We start from the raw sequence: 21,299 nt of genomic DNA, 5'->3' as shown, positions 1-21,299 counted from the left end.
CTTCAAGTGACGAGCTCACAGAAAGATGTTTTTTTAGCAATGCCCCTGTCGACATGTGCTATAGGTTGTATTCCCTAGCGAGGCAGGCATGCAGGCAACCATGTGAGTGCGCCATTGCAGGTTACATCGGGCTCTGCGGGGTGGTGGTATTTGTCCATGCTGGGCACATAATTTGTGTTGGACGTTCCTAACTTTACCTCACTGAACGCAAAGTAATGCCTTGACTCCAATGTGAGCGTGATTAATAGCATCTCTGTTGAAGCACCATTAAAAACCGGGCTGAAATGGAGCACACGACTCACGCCAGTGTTTTTCTTTCCGCGGCGTGCAGGCGCAGTGGCACAAGCCACGCAATGTCCGTGGTCGTTTCCAGTGTTGCCAAGCAGAGAAATTGACAGCTACACTTTTCGGTGAATACCACCTATAGCTTGAGACGCTGGCATATTCATTTTACGACGGCATGTGCCACTGACAGGCTTCATGCACATGCAACGCAAAGTGGGGTATAAATGCCGATGTGTCCTGCACATGAGTGCTACTTACAAAGCGCGACAGGTTCCCCAGGGGGTCCTGTGCGTGGTTGTTGGCCATGTCCTCCTCCCCAATGCCAGACTCATCGAGGGCTGCAGACAAGAGGTCTGGCGTCTCCATCTTCCCGGCTCCTTCACACCTTGGCAAGCTGCACAGGGGGGGCAAAAGCCCGCCACGGAAACTTCACTACAGCACAGCTTCTGGGCTCACAAGGCCCACGAGAAGGTGCTTCACTCTGTCAAACCTTTCGTGCATTGTCTCATGACACAGATCTAAGATATAGGTGGCACACAAATCAGGGTGCAGGCAGTAACATCGTCTGCAGTGGAGATGCAAAGTTGGTTACCTTAGCCACTGTTGCAGCAAACAATGACAAAACTGTTGCTCTCAACTCATGTTGCTAGAAAATGAGCAGTGCCCGCCAACACTCAATTTGGGGGCCACGATGTGAATCTGGACCACCACAGATGCACAAGGAGCGTATGGCGCTCCTTAAGAAGAGAAGCAACAAGTTAATGAATAAGCACCACAATTTAGCACGTGATAATTTCTGCCAAACGAGAATTTATAAACTAACACTAGCAGCAAAACAAGGCATGCAAACTCAACGCGGTTTGCACAATTTCCCATTCATTGTTTTAGCAGAGTCCGTCAATGCTTTTCTGGTCATGAAACTCCCGGCCGAGTTTTGTTTGAGGACGAAGGCTCCTGCGAGAGGCGCCGCCGCAGATCGGAGGGCTAGAGTACCTACATTGACGCGCGCCCGCCGTACAGAGTGGAGACACGTATGCATTGCACCGCCATTTTGGTTCGCTTGCTCGCCGCTGCAGCAAGTCATTGTAACAAAACCGCACCGTAATTATCTCCACAACGCGGTTTACTGGCGAAGTTGGAACCATCGTATCTGTATCGCGTTGCTGCGTCTTGTGGGAAAGCGCGTTGAGCACTTCGACCCAATAGGGGCGGCACGGGATCGTTCAAAGGGTGTCTCCACCCTGTACAGCGGTCTGTTCTCGAGGTATCCTACGGAGGGCATCGGGCCGCCGCCGCTGCAGCGCGCGTTCAGCCGTGCGCGGCAGAACTTGCGTACGTGTTTGGTGGCACTTTTCTGGATAGAAACGGAATGTTGGTAGGTGTGCCTTCAATTGTGGCTACAAAACGAAGCCGTCAGGATTGCAGCCCTTGCAGGGAAGCCGTATGCGGCAGAACGCACGCTCAAAACTGCCGACTGCTATCTGTGCTTGATTTTTTAGAAGTCCCCACGAGCCCTGCTAACACCGCAAGGAGCGTCTGCTACGCGCCGCACTCCCCTCCGACCACTTCGCCGGCTGCCCTCCGATCAACGCTAGCGCTGCGGTCTCCCTGAGCAGCGTACGAAGCTCTCCCATAGCGTGACGGCGAAGTTTCACGACCAGAAAAGCATTGGCGGACTCTGGTTTTAGGTTGCCAGACGTAGTAAAAGGGTCAGAATAGCAACACTGTTCCACAGCTTCGCATATACAGGACAATGTCCTTTTACACTTTACTTACGAAGCAAAGTGCTTCCTGCGACTGTTCTGTTTAGCCTTGTACTGCTCCCTGTAAGCTGTAACACAGCCTCGAAACCTTTCCATACCACCTTGTAATGGACACTGATGCGACTTAGTGATTTCATGCCCGTAAAATTTACAGCACGATTCATTTTTCACTTCTGTTGCGTTGTATCAGCAATCATTTTTGCCACACACGCATAACTTATTAGTCACAATAAATATACTCTTTTATGCACAGCCCAAGCAGCCTGACCCATTTTCTCCACAAACTCTGGTCCACTCCCCATTCGTATTCTTACAACATTCTGCGAAAATGCAAGTGGGTTCTTTATGGAAAATTGTGCCATAACAAAAAATAACTTTTTTGTGAATAGTTGGCGCAAAGGAAAAACCTAGCCTCACTGCTTATTCAAATTATCAGACACAGTGGTGGTAATGCAAAATACTGAAGTGCCACTGTTCGCAATTTTCACAGCATTTAAACGATGCTGCAAATGGACGAAATGAATGCCCTGCTATTCACTGCAGCGCATATAGCGCACGTTTTCGACATCACATTTCCAAGACTAGAAAAGCTCTTAAACAACGCACAATTAACCCATCTGCATTAATAGTGAGTCGTGTAACGATGCAAGGTCATGCGGAACATGCAAAATCCCGAACACAGTATCTGAAAGTACTTTCTCGGTCTTTTGGTTTAATGGTTTTTCACAAACAAAACCAGAAAGGTTTTCATAAACGTGGCGCAGAACTAATAACCGCGACTGAGTCATGCATCAACCATTAACGAAGCTAACGGCATGGTCGAGAAAAACAACGTTAGTGACCGTTGCTTTTCACTATGCAACCGTTAGTTTAATTCGTCGCACTTTTCTCGCGATTGCTAGTCCCGCGCCCTGCACCCACCATCAGCGAATGATCCGGCTATGTCAAGAAAACGTGCGACCACGTTTTCAGTCAGACGGCGTAGCGATACACGTGAGTACCCCCGGTAGCTCATCGCCTCGGGGCAACAATGTTGTCGCACATGTGGCCGTTGAATCAACAAATCAGCAGCCCCTTCGGGTTAATTTATGGATTTTTTTTTCTTTCCCTCACCTACAGAGGTGAGCAGGACCGCAGCGCACTAGCTCCCATAACACTTTACATGCAACACTAACACGAAGGTCCCATAACTTCACCCGACCCGTCACACAAAGCGCGGCTTAATAGTCGGGGGAAGAAGAAAAAAAAAAAAAAAAAAAGTCGGTGAAAGCGACACAGCGAGAGTGACTTGCAACGCATTGAAAGAGAAACCTTGACTTGCCGTTCTGTAAAAGTATAGCACTTTCTTACGCTAGCACATTTAATCTGAACGTAGCGTGCATTAACGCAACGCCGCAAAAGACGTTACATAGGAAGAAAAAAATGCTCGTAATAAAAAAAATCTTCGCGCTCAAGCCGAAAAAAAAAAAAAAATCTGCACACAGTGTCGCGAACAATGACAAGCCGAAGCGCTAATCACGCGAAAACACTTCGGGTGGGTCTTGAACATGCGCGCCCCCGAGAAAGCTTATTATTGGAGCATGGGATGCACTTCTGTAATTAACTGCGGCACAAACGTAGGATCGTAACTAGGCCTAACCAATACTGCAAGAATCGGCTTCGGCGATCGGCAAGACCGCGCGCAGTACGGGCAAGAGAAAAGCGAAGCATATTTCTCCTACCTCAGCTTTCTGTAGTAATCGGGTTGTCGGCGGCGGACTGTCACTCAGGTAGAGTACAACGCGAGAACCAGCAGCATTTTATTTCTACAGCTGCAGTTCAACACAACCGAACCACTACAAGATGCCCGGAAAGACTTGCAGCGGCAGCGCGCAGCAGCCTTTCATTCTTGGCTGCGCGCGAGCGATAGTTTCGCATTATGCTCGTGACGAGTTCGCGACGCCTACCGGGCTAATTTTAAGAATAACAACGCTTTCTTACAAAAAGTATCAATATTGAAACAATAAAAACGCAAATAATTTTAAAACTACAACGTCTAAAATTATACGTACATTTTTGCGGACAAATTTGAACAGCAAGTATGAATTGAAAACTTTCAGCCAATGTTTTGAACGTATACTAGCGCCAACGTTTTGCTTGCGTCCTACAAAATACTCGCGAGGAAGCCGGGTTTTTGTGCCTAGCGGGAAAGCCGCTTGACGGATGTGTTGTGTTTGTGTAGTTTTAAATATACTGTGAAGGGCGTTATACATTACGAAAGATTATTCACCACATCATTGAGATGGCGCCGCACTAACTTTGCAGCTGCCAGCACCACCTGATGAATGGCTGTGCGTCGGCACCTGCTAGCGATACACTCTGCAGCGGGCAACGCGAACACTGCCGCGAACTCTCAAGGCGTGAACTGGGGCGATGGTAAAAGGTTGGTGAAAACAACCAAAATATAAACACGCGCGCTTCGTAGTCATTATTCGTGCTGTCCTCGTGCACTTTTAGACAGTGCAAATTGGTTCGACGGTGTCCGCATGTGCTGGCACGGCCGCAAATTCAAAATGGCCTGCTGAGCAAAAGTTGGCGGGACTTTTTGTTGCGCTGTTGATTGACAATGCGTTACTCGCCTCCCAACTTGGCGCCGCTTCTCGGGCGAGCACTGTAACGCCGCACGCGTGTTCTCGCTTATCTACCTTTAGCATCACGTTGAATCGTGATTATTTTTGTTTTACTTTTGAAATTTCGTCATTTTAGTCATTTCGTTTCTTGCCTTTGACGATGCCGAGATGCGGACCTTGGTGGTGCAATGTTCTGTCTTGCGTGCGGTGCTCAGAAACGGATAGCCGTTCAAACTTGCCAAACTGAGGAATTAAGTACGTTTTCGAGGGTGCTTGGACTACGGGCCGCCTTTGTAATTGCGATAAAAACATGCAGCAAGCCCGTTTCCCGCTTCGTGTCTCGGAAAAGGCAGCCAAACGTTTTTTTCTTGAACATGTTCTTGACAAGAAAATGAAGCTGCCAGTTTAGTTGTATTCTGATTATGTTACGCGTAAAACGTTCGTTTTTCGGAATGAGCTTCGACGCTTTTGCAGAGCCCGGTTTTTTTATACAAGAGCAGCCACAAAGCGTTATGTTGAAGTTTGCTGGTTTAATTTAGCTGTATTATCGGTGCATATAGTGAGTTTTGACATTGTTTGTAACTCATTAGATGCTATATTTGCTCAAATGAATGAGTCCCACGGCGGCACATACTACCACGACAGCGCTAAATCTCGAGTTAGGGGAAGAGTACTCCGCTAAATGCAGCACTTGGTCAGCGTTTTGCAGTATGTAGAGCATGTTGCGTATGGTTGTAGTGCAACTCGTGTAAGCCCACATTCTGTGCCAAGTCGGTGCTCTTGCCAGCGTGAAGCACTGAAATGGTTCCCCCCCCCTCCTCGCTTCTTTTCTTCTGCAGGACAAAGAGGGAGAACTGCAGCCACAGCACGCCGCAAGAAGACAGCTTCGTCACCCCCCGGTGATGCCAGCAATGCCTCCGTAGGGAGTCGCACCGACAAGCCCAGCTCCACCCGGCCGAGCTCGACCAGAACAACGCCCCCGGTCACACGGAGCACTCGCATCGACGACTACTTCCCCAGCCTGGGTGCTGAAATGGCCACCGCCGCTGAAATAGTCAGCGAGCACAGCTACTCGCGGCGAGACAAGGTCAAGAAGGAAGAACCGTGCCCGCTGACCCAGCTGGGGGACCCAGAAGTCCAAATCCCGTGCCCCGACGCAGCGGCGCTTCCCGCCGGCCTCAGCCTCACCGCCACGCAGCCGCCGTCACCACCCTGCATGGACACAAACACGCTGATCGCCGCCACCAACGCAAACAAAAGTGCTTCCAGGGCAGCAAAGTCTGCGCTGCCAAGGGCCACTGGGAAGGCGGCCACAGCAGCTGCCCAGCAAGATGGCGCAAAGCCCACCAAAAGGTGCAGTAGCTTGCATCAAGTGCTCATTTCGCTGTGCTCAGCTTTGTAGGCGGTGTGTTCTCTCCTCCTATTCTCGAGACAGCTCGGGGCAACTAATTGCTGGTGTTCATATTCTGTGCAAAGTCATTTGGCACTAAGGCCAAACTGTTGAAATACAGGATGGAGGGCAATGTGGTACACGTGAATTGAATGAATATGTTCTGACAGTAGACAGCCATTCTCTGTTTGCAGCTGCAGGTGCCCTATTCTTAACTGCTTTGTCCTATCACCTTGGCCTTCCTTACCGTATTCACAGTATTACTTGTGTTCATTTTTCTTTTTTTCTTCTCTCTGTCTCTTATTAATCCTGCATAACACCTGTCCCAGCCAGTTACGTCTCTTGCCGAACTTGCAATTCCTTTCCTAGCCAGCTCAGCTCATTTTCTCCTTGTATGTGAAAACACTGAACTGCAGAGAGATGGCACACTAATGGTAACAAATCTTGACTGAATGGGTACAATTTGATTTGTGACCTTATGTGTGGGTGCTGCTATCGGTGGCACATAAGTGAAAAACCAGACCAGCCTTACAAGTCCGACATAGCACGAAAAAAGCCTTTAGCATGATCGTAATGTCAACCCGTGGCTGGTTTTCGGGACAACTGAGCTGTTAAGCTGAATTGAGGGGAAGTGGGAGGCTTGTTTGAGCGTTGCAGCTGACCTTCTGCCTGCTCCTGCACTTTTGGCGACCAAAACCAGAAGTGCTAAAATTACTGACTTGCTGGCCATTTGCGAGTTGGCTGTTGTTGTTAATTTCAGCAGCAGGTATTGACAACCCTATAAAAAAAAGGGGGAAAAAAAATAGTTTGAGTACCTCCTTGAAGCCTCCCAAGAATAGTGTACATCTTGCCGACTGCTTGTGCAGTGAAGAAGGTTGTGCCAGGGGCCAAAACACTTTTGCTAGTTGGCCTGTCATTCCGAGTTGCTTCTGCAGCTGAGACATTTCCAGTAGCGTATTATTCGCAGTTTTGCCGTAATTTCCATTGTTAGCACGGGTTCTGCAGAATGCAGGTAAGAAAGCCAGGATGGACCTTGGCCAGAGTACGCTGTGCTAGTACTACTTCCAAGTGGACATGACTGACCGAGCCATAAACCTTTGCAGGAAAGTGGATGTGCAGTGCCACTCCTTGACGGAGTACTTCCCCATCAGGAGGAGCGGACGTAAAACGAAGACTACTCTGGCGGTGAGCTTGATTTGAGGTCACCTTACTAGGAAAAGGTTGGCTCCTGGAATGGGGCAACAGAGAAAAGCTGTAGAGCTGTCTTAAAGGGGCCATGAAGACAAATTACAAGTTCATGCAGTTTGAAAAACTAGGTTGTAGTACCTCACTCAGCTCCATTACAACCGGAAAAGAGGTTTTTGAACAAAAAGAAATGCAATAAATATTGTGAAATTCGATTGATTGATTGTAGGGTTTAACACGCCGACGCAACGCAGGTGATGAGGCGAGCCGTAGTGGAGGGCTCCGGATTAATTTTGACCGCCTGGGTATCTTTAATGTGCGCCAAAATCTCGTACACACGGATGTTTTTGCTTTTCGCCTCCATCAGAAAAGCGGCCGCCGCCGCCGGGAATCAAACCCGCGACCTCTTGCTCAGCAGCATGCCTTAGCCACTGAGCCACCACGGCGGGTCGATTGTGAAATTGCTGAATTTCACCCTACAGTGCTATAATAGTTAACCCTTTGAGGGTCGAATTTTTTTGAAGAAAACTTTCCCTGGTGGTCAGATTAGTTTATTGCGGATTTGGAATGTACAAAATGTCTAAAGAGTAGATTAAATGGTAAAAAATGATCAGGAACAGTATTTTGGGGTCAGCATCACTTAGAAGTGAAAAATGTTCAATAGTATTTCAGAGTGTGGTATTCCTTGAAACACGGGTCTACGCACAGTGCCTTATCGCAGTCTGCACACATAAAGCGCATGTCCGAAAATGAGATGTCTTCCGATGAAAGACTGTCTTCTGATTCAGATTCGGTGATAGGAGCACGCTCAGAGTCGGAAGAGTCATCGCGGTTGGTGTCATCAGAACGGGCAGTTCGTTGGGCCATATCGCCGCTTTGCCGTGCATCTGAAGAACTCGAAGGCAACTCAGTAAACAAGGAGAGGGAGAATAACTCATGCGCGCCGGTGATAAACAAGCTAATAGCAGCGCCAATATAGATAGAAATCAACTTCCGCCGCCCCCGCAACAGAATCTCCGAGTAGGTTACTTCAGTTCCAAGCAAGGAGGGCAAGAATACCTAGTGAGCGTGGGTAATAAACAAGATAAGAGCAGCGCCAATATAGATCGAAATCAACTTCCGCCGCCCCTGATAGCGACCGCCGATCAAGTTTCGCGCGCCTCCGATGCGATCACGTGGCGAAACTGAAACCACGAAACGCGTTGACACGTACAGACGCCGTAACGCGCCGAAGCCAGAGAGTTCTGTTTTTCACCGCAAGAAGGTAGCACAATCAAATTTCAAACACTTCTTGTAAGTCCCAGGAGGTGGCAGCACCTCCCAGGTAGCATGCATCGTTAATATGGCGCGAAATTTCAAACGGATGCTCGAAATCGTATCCGTACGGCAAAGACCTTGCGGGACGGAAAACTGCCGCAGTACACGTACGGCAAAAACCCTCAAAGGGTTAAGAGTGGTGTATTCTGGGAAAGCCTTTTAAAATATCGTTATCAGTGTGTAACTGTACGTTAGCATGCAAGTGATACAATTAAATGGTGGTAGAGGTCCGACTACAATTGCACGAACGGTATTCTGCGATGTCATAAAGAAATCGCCGCAAAGTAGCTGGGGAGCCGCCACAGCTGCATCCGTTTTCATTAATATCTTGAACATTAGGGGGAAGTTCGTGATAGAATAGGTGTCATCGTTTCGGGACCGAGCAGTCTTTTAGTGAATCAAACTTGTATTTTGTCTTCATGGCCCAGTTAAGGCATTGAGCTGAAGGGGTTTGAACCTTGGACCACCACCTTTATTTCAATTTTCGCAAAACCCTGCTCCGTCTAGCAAATAATTTGTTCAAAAAGAGCGGCGCTAAAGGGAGACAAAACACACAGGACGAAACAGTGCTCACAACTAACATTTATTTGCAACAAAGAAAAGTTATAACCCAGAGTTCAGTGTTTCCTTTCTTCGGAATAAATGGTAGTTGCGCGTAGTGCTTGGTCCTTCTAGTAAGCTTCTCTTATTGTCTATTTTAGATACATAACCCAATGAGAACTAGCTGCCATGCAAGGTTAACTGTGCTGCTCTTTTTCCCTTTTTGTTTCGTGCAGAAGGAAAAGCAGAAACAAGTGGAAGATGCGATTCTCAATGGCATTGAGGATGGCTTCGAGGTGAGCATCAGCTGCTGTTGAGTGACATAGTTCCATAACAGATGAACCGAGTGAATGCGAGGAGCGTGCTTTGACCTCCCCCTTGTAAAGTGGTGTCCCAGTTCTTTGTATAGGGGTGATACAGCTGCACATATTGCTCAGTTTTGATACAAATTTGTTTTCCTGTGCCAGGCTGCTCCAAACGCTTGAAAATTGCAAACATTGCGCCAAACTGCTTCAAAACAGTCTGAGAGCCAAGGATTTTAACGCCTCTGTCAGTTTCAGTGGGGAAAAATGCTTACTGGCCACATAATTTTCCAGCACAACCAACGTGATGCTGTTTATGGGGGTGTCTGGGTTTACATTTAGTCGTTTGATCTGTTGCGGAAAGTTGCGCGACTCGAAAGACAGGAGTTCATCAAAAGCAACGTGGTGCCCGCGAATTCGCCATGTTTCCGCCTTCAGTGTGAGGTGCGTTGTGTGAAGTGAAATTTAGAACTCATTGCGGTGTTATAAAACGCCGAGTTATTGCTGCCTTTGACAGCGAGCTTGCAAGCGGCGGGGATGGGGCCATCGACACTGCAGAAGTGGTGCAGGCTACATCGCTGCAAAATGTTCAAGCAGTATCCGATAGCGGGATGGGCTATTATTGCACGCTAGTAATAATGGGAGGGCTGGTGGGGTGCGACGACTGTCACCTCGCTTTGCGCAACTTTTGCTGTGGCTCTACACTTGCGCGTAAAACCCATTCTGGGATTTAAAAAAAAATAATTTTGGCATTCACATGATATTAAAAATGCCTTACAAATGCTTAGTTTTTCAATTTGATATTATCAACGGCACTCCATGCTATCTATGCATAGAACGTAAGAATTTAAAAATGGTTTGTAAAACGGTAGTTAGAAAAGAACTTCATTGAAAGGCTGTTTCAGTGTTATGTACATTCAAAACCGATTAAAAGTACAGTTTTCCCCCCCGAGTTGCCAAAAACTTGATTTTTTAGGCTCCTAAGGTGACATAATAGATGTCGTTCTTCTGTTCCACAATCGAGAGTTCGCTGCTCCAAAAACTGCTCCTAAATCTGATTCAGCTGTCTCACCCGTTTGTAGGGTCATGACTGGTGCGGTAACACTTAAATTCTTTGTCGAAGTAGAGCTAAGAGTAGAATAGATATGGTGCACCTTGTTTGAATTACTTTGCTTGCATGTGGCACAAAATAAGGGATTGTTATGTGCTTCTACTGCACCGACGTAACGTGGGCCAGTCAACAGGGTGACAGCTCAAGGCATGATTGATAATATATTGTCCCTCGATGATTGATGAAAGTACATAGTACGGGCAAAACTGTTTTATAGTTGAGAGTTGTATGCCTCGCGTAATACCCCCGCTACACTGGCATCATAATGCCTTCGAACCGAATGTCATTTGACTCTAGGGAGGGGCCTCGAACGCAATTCAGGTTTGCCATGCTCCGCTCCAATTTCTAATGCTTTAACAGTCACTCGCCGTGCTGCGTGGTGCTGCCGCCGTTGAGTTCTGTTTTCATACAATAATGCAACAATAAAATTTAGGAGCACTCTTTGGCAGTAAAATAATGTAAAATTGTAAATAACGCTAGCTTTGACACTAATTTGGTGGCTTTTTGCGTTAATTCTAAATTTCAATCAAGGTTCTTTTGTTCTTTTGTCTGGCCACACTAGTTTCTCACTTGCTCACACTGGTGTTGAGAGCATATGGAGACTATGGAATTATTGCATTTTGATATCATTAGTTAAGTGAATGAAAAGTAAACAAATTTCGTTTAACTACGTGAGTAATATACTTTTTAATTCTGGCTTAACACGCTGTGCGCGAGTGTGCAAGAAATTGCATTTGAGAGCGCCAAATGTCTCTTTGGATGCCCATTCAGTTCGACGGTCATTTGAGCCGAATGCCGTTGAAAAATGTAAAGCAGCAGCGTAACATTCCCATTTGAGTCGAATGACATTTGGTTCAAAGGCATTTGAGACGCCAGTGTAGCAGGCGTATAAGTAGGGATTTTTTTTCTCTCTATTTTAAGCATTCGTTTTCATGAGCGGCTGGAAACTTCACCACCATCGTATGAGCTGCCAATGCTTCCCCTTTCAAATGGCAGTGACCCCCATTACGTCTTGTGTATCGTAGGTGACGGAGTTTGCGGACAAGGGCCGGGGTGTGACGGCCACCCGGCCCCTGCGGAGCGGAGACTTTGTGCTCGAGTATGCGGGCGAGCTCATCGACGTGAACGAGGCGAAGCAGCGGGAGCAGATCTATGCGGCCGACACCTCCGTGGGCTGCTACATGTACTACTTCACCTGCAGGAACAAACAGTACTGGTGGGTAGGACCTTCCCTTGGGCTGATTGAGCAGCTGGCAGAGCAGTGACCGTGTTGCAGGGCTCTAGAGTGGGAGGACAATAAGTCATTGTCCGGGGGAGTATCGATACCACTCTCTTCTTGTAGGCGTGGCTGCGTATAGTTGGGCTCTTGTGCTTTCTGCGTGATAAGGCAGCACGACTTGCGCAGAATGCGTTAGGGCAGCACAAGTTCACAAATGATCACTTGTGGACCTCTTTTCATGGCGGGGCAAACACTATTCTACTGCAATTACAAATTGGCAGTGTAAGGAGCATATCTGCGTGGCTGTGACGCCCGCTACAGACCCTAAGCGACGTGTACATGATGTCCTCCCTCGTCGTTCATTCTTTTACAGTCGTGTCACCTGCGCTCTTTCTGACATGTGGAACAGCTTGTGAGGAACAGAACGGATTCAGCTGCAACTCAGTGTGCGGGATGTGTCAGTGAAGTGCCGTGTGGTGCATTGCATTGCAGTGTGGACGCCACCAAGGAGACGGGCCGGCTGGGGCGCCTGGTGAACCACAGCAAGCGGGGCAACCTCAAGACGCAGACGTGCATCATCAAGGGGGTCCCCCACCTGGTGCTCGTGGCACAGCGCAACATTGAGCCCGGCGAGGAGCTGCTCTACGACTACGGCGACCGGAGCAAGACCTCGCTCCAGTTCCACCCCTGGCTGGCACTCTAGCTCCCTCCCATTGCTTCTCGCAAGTGCAGTGATCGAGAGTACACGCTCCTGTGCCAGCTTAGGCAGCACGAATAACCTGTTATCATAGCTGCAAGTCTGGCCACCTTGTGTGCGTTTTTTGTTCATCATCATCATCGTACACAATTTTTACAGATTTGAAAGACAGTACCGCTGGTGTTGTGGCTTAGAACCTCTTCCTAAGCAAAAGTGTATTCAGCAAGCAGGTCTCCACTGTGCATGTGACCAAACGTCTGTTCTTGGAAAACATGCAAGAAACGCATAGTTTGAATGGGTGCTGTAAGGGCAGAGGCCGTACACTGATGTTTGGTTGTTGGTGTGGTAAGGCACCCTTTCTTCCATGTTTTCCATCAGAACTGTACCTAGCGAAGAAACTGAGTGAAGGCTCTGTGTATTTCTTTTACAAACAAGCAAAAAAAGGTTGCTCAGTGTTGTGTTTTCTTGTATGAAATTGAAGTCCACAGTAGCGCCAGTTGCATGTTGTACGCTATGCTAGGTATTCTGCCCAAATTGCAAGTTAAGTTGCTCTTATATCTGATAGGGGTTGCATTTTACAGTGACTACATTACTTCGATACCATGCTTGTTACGAGTTCGGTGCTATCCATTTGCACACATTGTTCAAATTTTAAAGTCCTAAACCATGATCAATGCAATTTCGACAGTCAGATTTGCTGTTTAATACTTCTATTTAGTTCCAGGTTATATGCTGAAATTGAGATAAGAAACTGGCACAATGTGCAGTGAACTCCCGTTGAGACAAACTCAGTTGAGACGAATTCTCGCTTATGCCGAACAACAGGGGAACGTTTGTTTGCTTTTCCATAGACCTAATGCAAAAAAAATCCACTTAAGACAAACAGCCTTGCAGATACTCTTCAGTTAACACAAACAACGTTCAAGGTGACCAGCACTGCTGGCGATTCTGGGTAGCGAACATGGCGGTTTTGGCGGGGTGCAGCGAGGCATTCACGCGACCAGAGGGAAGGAAAAGTAAAGAAAACCACAGCACAAAGTGAAGTCGCGCCACAGAGAAAGGGAGGGAGCGAGAAAAAAGACGCGGATAAAGCGACCACTTTTCCCACCCTTCAACCCACGGAGCCAGAGGCAAAGCAAAGAAAAAAGGAGCGAGGGCTAGTTTTGCAGCCACTCTGCTCAGGAGGAGAGAGGAGCAAAACTATGAGCATAAAATTTAAAAAGAAAAAGTGGCGACGGAGCATTCCTGTTCGTGGACGTAGCAGCTCTCCCAACCAATGCCGTTTCTCAGCGGGAGCATGTGAGTTTGCATCGGTTTGCGCTACGAGTCCCACCGTGCCACCACTGAGAAAATTAGATGTTCTCTCTCAGTCTCTGCTGTGTTGTCGCTTGAGATAGTGGGTGTAAGCTTTCCGTCGCTGCTTGGACTGTATAAAACCAGGCAAGAGTACTTGCAGACAGTCTTCTGTCAAGTTGCGCACTCACATAAATGATTTTTTTGTCATTTTCCTCCATTGTAAGTCTACTTGGATTGATTGATTGTAGGGTTTAATGCGCCGACGCAACGCAGGCGATGAGGCGTGCTGTAGTGGAGGGCTCCGGATTAATTTTGACCACCTGGGGATCTTTAAAGTGCGATGAAATCTTGTACACACGGGCGTTATTGCTTTTTGCCTCCATCAGAAAAGCGGCTCCCGCGGCTGGGAATTGAACCCACGTCCTCGTGCTCAGCAGCACAACGCCTTACCCACTGAGCCACTGTGGCAGGTGTACGTTTACTTCATTTACCGTCTTGAAGCAAGATATTTTCATGCACCTGGGAGTGTTGCTGATTCTTTTTTTGAAAGGGCTTCTGATAAGACGAACAAGTTATCATGGTCCCTTCGAGTTGCATGTAGTGAGCACTTCTGCCATCACTGCTGCAGTTTTTTTGCATTGGCAGCGAGTTTCTACGCATTCGATATCGGTAGCTGGTATTCTCGATCACTGCACTTCAGAGCACAATAATGGATATGAATCGCTGCTCAGTTGGTGGAGTTGCTGCTGCCTTTGCCAGACTACAATGCAACCCTCCAAGATGTGATACACCAGTGCCCCTGTATTTCACGGAACCTTGGTGGTGACGCTTTAAGGTCAACCTCCGAGGATCTGTTGGTTTCCCAAAGGTGTACGCACATACTGAAGGCACCACACTGCAGGCACAGCTACTGCGTCGCAGTGTGACACGTCTTCGGCCGGTCACATCCGAGTGTCCTTTTTACGAGACTAGAGGTGCTACACAACGCAAGGACTCTCACTATCCTGCTGCGTGCACTGTGATGCCCTTATGGTGACGTGTGAATAACTGCAACAGATTGGTAGCTACAGGCAGTAGTCAAACGCAGACAGGCACCAGTTTTTGGGTGCACACAAAGTGAAGGTGACGAGTTGGCAGTGGGGCTCTTCAAATATCGGTTCCAGGATCACTGCCGACTCTGTGCAGCAATCCGGCATTTGTTTTCTGCATATATTTTTACGGTAAGAAGAGGCAGTGGCGAGTCCAGGGCCAATATACAGGGAGCCCCAGTGCCTGCCACGGAGTGAATTTATGCAAGGCTGGGGGAGAAGCTGCATAAGCAGTCGCAGTGATTACAAGTGACAACCACGCTGCTACCTGTGGCGTGTGGCCTTTTCTGTGCCTGACCTACTCTGCCAGGGCTTGTGCTTGCACCAGGATTGCTCGCATTTCCCCTACAAGGCTGCTAATTGCACCTGTCGCATAAGAAACCGCTTTCTCATGGTAGCATGCGATGTGAGGTTATTACTTGAGCAGTATCTGAAGCTTGCTCGACGCAGGGTAGGATTTCACCTTAGGCCATGCTAAAGATATACACTAGTTGTGCTAGCATTTCTTTGACTCTTCTTCTTCCCTGGTGCAAGCGTGAACCCACTTGATACCGTTTCCTAACGCCACCACGAAAGCGTCCATCATCCAGCCGTGACAATTTTTTACGCGTCGGGTGTGACAAGAGGTCACTTCGGCATATGCAGTCGTGACACCCCCATACTGTGCCTGATGTGCTGCAGCCGTTCTTTCATACCCCTGACCATTTTCTTTATGTATAGACGAAGTACGCTAATAACGCGCAACACACAAACCCCACAAGAGTGTTGTTCCTAGAACTGAGCCCAGTGAACATTCTAAGGGCAAGCCGTGCAGTTGTGTGAATTGTCAGTGAGCGCAGAGTGCTACAGGTATGATGTGCATAGCGTGATGTGGTACTGTCTTATTTCAAGAGCAGGAAAGTTTGTGCCCAGTGCTTACACACTGCCACCTTATAGCTTCCTTTAGTCAGATCGTTACGACTGCTCGTTAATAACCAAGCAGTGGGCGCATTCTTGAGGAAAAAAACACACCTAAGCAATGCAAGTTTGTTTTACAGATGTTCGCAAGGTTACGACAAGTGTCCGGCACGTTTTTCTGTCCCTTTGGCAGATCTCTCCTGACTAGACACGCAATTTTTAAGTTTTTTTTTTTTTTTTGCTGTTTTTGGAAATATGCACATATTTATTCAGGCATATCAGATATGGCACATAGATGTGAACAGTTCAGTTATTTCGTTCTTGCTTTTATGCTTTGAATGTAATCTGACTAACTGCTGCTCTGTTTTATAATACACAAGAGACCATCTGTATAGCAGTGCAGCTGATTATCCACAAATGAATATTCTGCATATAGTTGCTTCATGTTCTCACTTGCAATTAAAAGAATGCCCACAAAGTATTAACAACTGGGCACTCTTACAAAGACGGCATTTATTGCAGTGCTAACGGCGTTCTTTTTTTCATGCTTCTGTGTAAAGCACTTTGTTCACTGTCCCCTTGCATCCCAAACAGCCGAAGTGCTGTTGCCCTGTCTTGGGTTTCATTAGATATAAGTTATTCTCAGATGTTCATTGTTCTTCATTACTCCTGCCTGTGGCACATAATAAACCCCTGTTTGTGTTCTCTTATTGGTTCGTGATTATTTTCAAATGGATGAAGACGCAGAACGGAATGGAACAAGGACGTCAGCGGACGCCCTTTCATTAAGGCTTCATGTTGCACGTGCATGCTTGCTGGGTGTGACGTCCCCGTTCATTCCAGCCGACTTCCTCTTCTTCATCTTGGGAGGCTTCTCGTCTGTGCTCCCGCTGCCTGTCTGGACACTGCGGGAGAGAAAAAGACGCGCATTGCACCTCCTTTACCTTTCGTGACAACCTTTTCTTATGAATTCAAAAAGCACAAGAACATACAGAAGAGTGCCGTGGATGCTCTGGATGGGATGGGCACCATACTGCCAATCAATTTAGTGTGCAGCACTTTGGCGCCCACTGCTGTGCCTCGTTACCGAGCAAACGAAGGAGGAACCAAAGACGGGGGAAAAAAAAAAAAAGACATGCTGGGTGGCGGCGAGATGACGCCTTAGCAGCGCGTGCCGTCGTGCACGCACTGCTATGCAGTTCGTGCATGACGTGGTCCCTTCCCAAGCTTCAGATTTATTTATTTATTTATTTTTACCCTCGGGGCTTACAAGAAGCGCTATAGAGGAGAGGGGCTACACCAATAGTGGAATGCAAGGCATGTAAAAAAAAGGCAACTCAAAAAAATGAACCAACAGCAAGAAGGCATGAGCCAAGATGCGTGTTGCGGTACAATAACAAGTATTAAGTGAATATGATCAAAAACTGAGAAACACACTGCTAAGAAAGTACAAGTATAAAGTGAACATAAGCAAGAACTTACAAATACATAGGTGTTCAAAAATTTAGTTTATTTTAGTGTGCGTGCTTTCACGGCACCAAAATAAAGGGAAAAAATAACTTGAGCAGATAAGGCATAGGAGTGTACGTTTTAGATAAGGTTTGTAAGTTCAGCGCGAAAAAGACAAGTGTCTGTGATAGTAACCAATGAGGCAGGCAGATGATTCCAATCGGCGCACGTCTTCGGAAGGAATGAGTTACTTTATGTTGTAGTTCGCTAAAAAGGAATGCGAACTTTATTATGGTGGTCTACACGGGTAAAAGTATAAGAAGGGGATGTGATGAAACGTGATCGCAGCACATGGTTGTGATAATATGTCTTGTGAAAAAGGCATAGTCGAGAAAGCTTTCTGCGAGAGACGAGAGAGGGAATGTTAAGTGTGGCCTTCATGTTAGTAACGCTTGCTGTGCGGTGGTAGTCAGAAAGAATGAAGCGGACTGAGCGGTTCTGAACACTTTCTAAACTATTTATTAATGTAACGTAACCAGGGTCCCAAACAGAAGATGCGTATTCTAGGTTAGATCGAACGTAAGTGAAATACAATTGTTTTTTGAGTGAAGGCGGCGCAAGATGGAAGTTACATTTCAGGTATCCGAGCATACGGTTCGATTTTTCAACTATGTACTCGATATGCTGTTTCCAGGAAAGATTATTACCGTATTTACACGATTGTAGGTCGACCCTTTTTTTCAAATTTGACAATCCAATGTTGGGGGGTCGACTTAGAATCGAAGTAGATCGCCTACCGCTAGTAACGGCAAGAGAAACGAAAAGTCTGGAATCTACGAGGTGGGGACAAAGCTGTCCCCACCTCATAGACCCCCGACCATAGTTATGGTCTAAAGTGTGAACCGCATGGGGTGTTTTCTGCTCGCGAAAATGCGCCGCGCTGACGCGGCCGCGAATTCCACCCGCATGCTGCGCGCTACGCGATCGGCGGCGGCAACATGGCGGCGTCACCAGCCGCGAAGAGGTGCGCGACCGCTTTTAACCGCTCTTTAAGATATCAGTGAAGACACAAACGAAGACGTTTGTGCAGGAAAGGAGCTGATAATGGGATCGAAAACGACACTATAAAGCATTATCCGCGCCGCTAGGGAAAGCGTCAATCAAATATCCGCCACCGTGGTAAGCCTAAACATCTCCGGCGGCGCCAGCCGGCTGGGGCAAGTCGTCAGGCTCCTCTCACTACCGCGCTCGTCACGCGTCATACCGAGGTAGAACGGTAGAACTTAAAAGCAGCAGAAGCTGCCGCGCGCGCGGAATCGTCGACGCCGGCGGGAAAAAGTCTCCCGCGCGACGCCGACGCGTACGAATCACGTGCAAAAACGCGTCAAGAAGCGTTTTATTCGTCTCTAATAAACAAAATGAGTATTAGCGAATCCTTTGATTCAATGCGCGGCGCTAACGTAGCCCAAATCATATCACATTGTTCAGTACACTTCCGAACGCGATGGTGGGAGGTTAGTCGCTCAAACAAACAAACAAAAAAAAAAAACGCGCGCGGCCGCTTCCGTCAGCCGCCATGTTGTTTGTTTTGGTATCTCGCGGCAGTGGCCGCGGCCGGTTGCTTCGATGGTTGTCATCTCGCAGCGAGTGTGCTCTTCCCGCTCAACCCACAGCGCATGGTTATTCCGGGTGCTTATACAAAAGCTTTTCTTTTTTAACATCTACCACCAGTGGCGTAGACTTCTTATTTTTCCGGGGGGGGCAGACCTGGAGTGCGCCTCGAAGCGGCGAAGGGAGGGGGGAGGAAGCGGTGGGGGGGGCGTCCCTATGAGATGACACGTCATCACCCCACTACAAAAAGGCTAACACTAATCATCATCATCATCATAAGGGGCACCTGCAGCAGTGAGGGCCTTTTACATTGTGTCGGCTAACTACGAGGTGTCCCCAAATAAGACGTCCCGCAAATCTATGAACCGTGAACTTCAGCGGTTTGACGCATCCAGTAGGAATTTCTTTGAGTACGTGTTTTACTGGTCACATTTATTCAAAAATATTGTATGACTGAACCATCAGCACAAAAAACGAGTCGATTTGTTTTTCTTTTATTGGGCAGTTCGGGGGTAAAAGGAAAGGGACACGAGAAAGGGACACGATAGGGGCGCTACGCGCTGCTATGTTCATTTCCGTTAAGAGCCCACGAAACGGGTCTGACTTTGACCACTCATTTTTGTATTCGTGTGTGTGTGTTGTGCCAGAGCGCCCGACACAAATTCGCTGCACCTGGCGACGTGCCGATGGCGGGGTTGATTCGCGCCTAGGCCAAACCGCCCGCGTCAGACGTGCCGCGACTTGGCGGGAAAGGCGCCGCCGAGTCTGCTCTTCCTTTCCCATCGCGACGGCTGGACCAAATCATGCCTGGGACAAACTAATCCCCGCAGACACGCTGCAAGTAGCGCCTGGAGACGCCGCCGCAGAGTCGCCTTCCCTTTCCCGGTCGTGGCGGCTCGGTTGACGCAATCGCTTCGCCTCCATTCGCGAGATTCATAATGCGGTCAGTGATAGCTCCGACTGGAGGCAACTGCACGCGGCTGCAACGGAACCCTGGGGGTATAAAACCAGCCCGGAAGCAGCGGTGGTGCGGCGGCATCTCATCGAAGGCCCTGAGTTGAGAAGTGCTATCGCGCTTGTCTTAGCCATGTAACGCTCTTGCTAACTTTGTATATATTGTATATAAATGCTGCTTCAAATAACCGTCAGCTCGGCTACTTCGTCGCTATGGTCTGCGCCGCGTTGATAGCGGACTGGGCAGGGCAACGTCGCAACAGTAGTGACTGAGCTGGGATGGCCCAGTCTCAACAGTGTATGTGTATGTGTTTTGGAGGCTTGGAGCGGGTATCGCTCGCAGTCGACGGCCGCAGTGCACCCAGTTGCTGCCGGTGCTTGGCAGCCGTTACAGCACTGTCCAACTGCTCTGGCGTGCTTTGTTACCTCGAAAACAAAGTTTGCAGACAGGCTTTTCGGAGGCGTGATAGCTTGCACTGACGTCACTGTATTCCCGTGTTGGTGCGTTGGTTGCACAGTGTAAATCTGGAGCTCTTGGTTCGAAAAGCGCAGATGATGCTGAGAGCTATCGATAAAAAAGTGCGGTGGTGTCGTTATGGGCAAGCAACATGTTTTACGAGACGTTCCAAGACGCGAGCTAAAGGTAAAAACCCAACGTCTGGCGTTGGCGTTCATCATATAAAACGGCCCTTTCACGAGGCCGTCCACAGTGCGAGCTTAAACTCGGCACAAGTTGCTAGCGAGGAGTGGTCGCCCCGCCAGTAAACAGTAGATGAAGGTAGGGGAAAACAACCACCGAAATTCACCGTCGTCGTCAGCTTCATCATTACACGGTGGCATAAACGAGAAGCAGCGCATCGGGTTGCCATTCGAAAGCAAAACGCTCCTCCAGCAGCAAGATGCCAGCGCTGCTCGACAAAATATGCGAGGCGAAACAAGGCGTCACACGCGTTCGACTGGGCATTATGATGTCCGATTAACAACCCACAACCTGCACGGTGGGGCTATACGCTCACTTTTAAATGGACAGCACGAGGACATAGTCCTACCAAACCTGAGCAAAAAGTTTCAAAACGGGAGCCTAATAAAACCATGTGGTTGACACAAACCATGCAGCAGTCAATCACGTAATGACGCAAATCACGTAAACTACTAACTGCGACTGTTTAAATGAGCGGTTCCGCTCACGAAACGACTCCAGAGCATGACATGCATCTATGGAAACTGCTTAAGACCGGAAAAGGGCGACTTCGGTGCGCGTATTGCATGCATTGTGAGCAGCCCCCACCGCTTCCCCTAAAACAATTTGAACGAAGCAGAATTCCCAGGCCACGCATTTGTAAACAAAAATAACTGCTCCAATCAACAGGTGCCGTAGAAACAGAGCAACTGTGGCCGCGCTTCCCACGGGGAACCTAACCCCCTCGTTTTTCCCTTTTCACCGCGACCCCCTCGCGAGCGACCGCCGAAAAACGCTAACAGCGCCAAACAAGGACAGGCAAAGGAGGGAGGTGCAGTTTTCGTTGCCTGATTTTACCATCCTTGAGAGTTAAGCAGCACAGCGCCATCGCTAAATGTCTGGAACT

At 48.2% G+C, this 21,299-nt stretch overlaps 3 protein-coding genes across 6 annotated transcripts in view; 1 reads left to right on the top strand and 2 right to left on the bottom strand.

The window, feature by feature from the left end:
* The window catches only part of Sno (Protein strawberry notch), a 36,516-nt gene extending 32,564 nt beyond the window's left edge, over window positions 1–3,952 (bottom strand). For all 3 annotated transcript variants that reach the window (XM_077701470.1, XM_077701471.1, XM_077701472.1), the window contains exons 1-2: window positions 3,770–3,952; window positions 544–679 (exon numbers count right to left, since the gene is read on the bottom strand). In XM_077701470.1, the coding sequence (XP_077557596.1) occupies window positions 544–651 (108 nt within the window). In that variant the 5' untranslated portion in view covers window positions 652–679; window positions 3,770–3,952. The remainder of the gene's footprint in view (window positions 1–543; window positions 680–3,769) is intronic.
* Window positions 3,953–4,186: 234 nt separating this feature from the next.
* Window positions 4,187–16,409, top strand: Set8 (SET domain containing 8). Of its 2 annotated transcripts, none has more exons than XM_077701476.1 (6): window positions 4,187–4,470; window positions 5,497–6,010; window positions 7,151–7,232; window positions 9,326–9,385; window positions 11,528–11,718; window positions 12,214–16,409. In XM_077701476.1, the coding sequence occupies exons 1-6, from the start codon at window positions 4,461–4,463 to the stop codon at window positions 12,422–12,424; spliced, it is 1,068 nt and encodes a 355-aa protein (XP_077557602.1). In that variant the 5' UTR covers window positions 4,187–4,460; the 3' UTR covers window positions 12,425–16,409. The 2 variants fall into 2 exon arrangements, with proteins under 2 accessions (XP_077557602.1, XP_077557601.1); XM_077701475.1 differs by lacking the exon at window positions 4,187–4,470 and adding an exon at window positions 4,594–4,912.
* A 41-nt stretch (window positions 16,410–16,450) lies between these two features.
* LOC144172886 (uncharacterized) overlaps window positions 16,451–21,299 on the bottom strand; it is a 46,208-nt gene continuing 41,359 nt past the window's right edge. The window contains exon 31 of the mRNA XM_077701473.1: window positions 16,451–16,604. Within this exon, the coding sequence (XP_077557599.1) occupies window positions 16,493–16,604 (112 nt within the window). The 3' untranslated portion in view covers window positions 16,451–16,492. The remainder of the gene's footprint in view (window positions 16,605–21,299) is intronic.

This window comes from Haemaphysalis longicornis, unplaced genomic scaffold (genome assembly GCF_048455015.1).
Source record: "Haemaphysalis longicornis isolate Haplotype H1 unplaced genomic scaffold, Haemaphysalis longicornis Haplotype H1 scaffold_263, whole genome shotgun sequence".
Lineage (NCBI taxonomy): Eukaryota > Metazoa > Arthropoda > Arachnida > Ixodida > Ixodidae > Haemaphysalis > Haemaphysalis longicornis.
This window is presented reverse-complemented; position numbering and strand designations above follow the sequence as displayed.

What these genes read in the sequence shown, in the direction of transcription:
- Set8 (XM_077701475.1), top strand. Translation starts at nt 4,846, where the DNA reads ATGTTCTGTCTTGCGTGCGGTGCTCAGAAACGGATAGCCGTTCAAACT. An exon ending in TTGCCAAACTGAGGAATTAA is followed by an intron (nt 4,913 to 5,496) that starts GTACGTTTTCGA and finishes TTTCTTCTGCAG; the next exon opens with GACAAAGAGGGAGAACTGCA. An exon ending in AAACGAAGACTACTCTGGCG is followed by an intron (nt 7,233 to 9,325) that starts GTGAGCTTGATT and finishes TGTTTCGTGCAG; the next exon opens with AAGGAAAAGCAGAAACAAGT.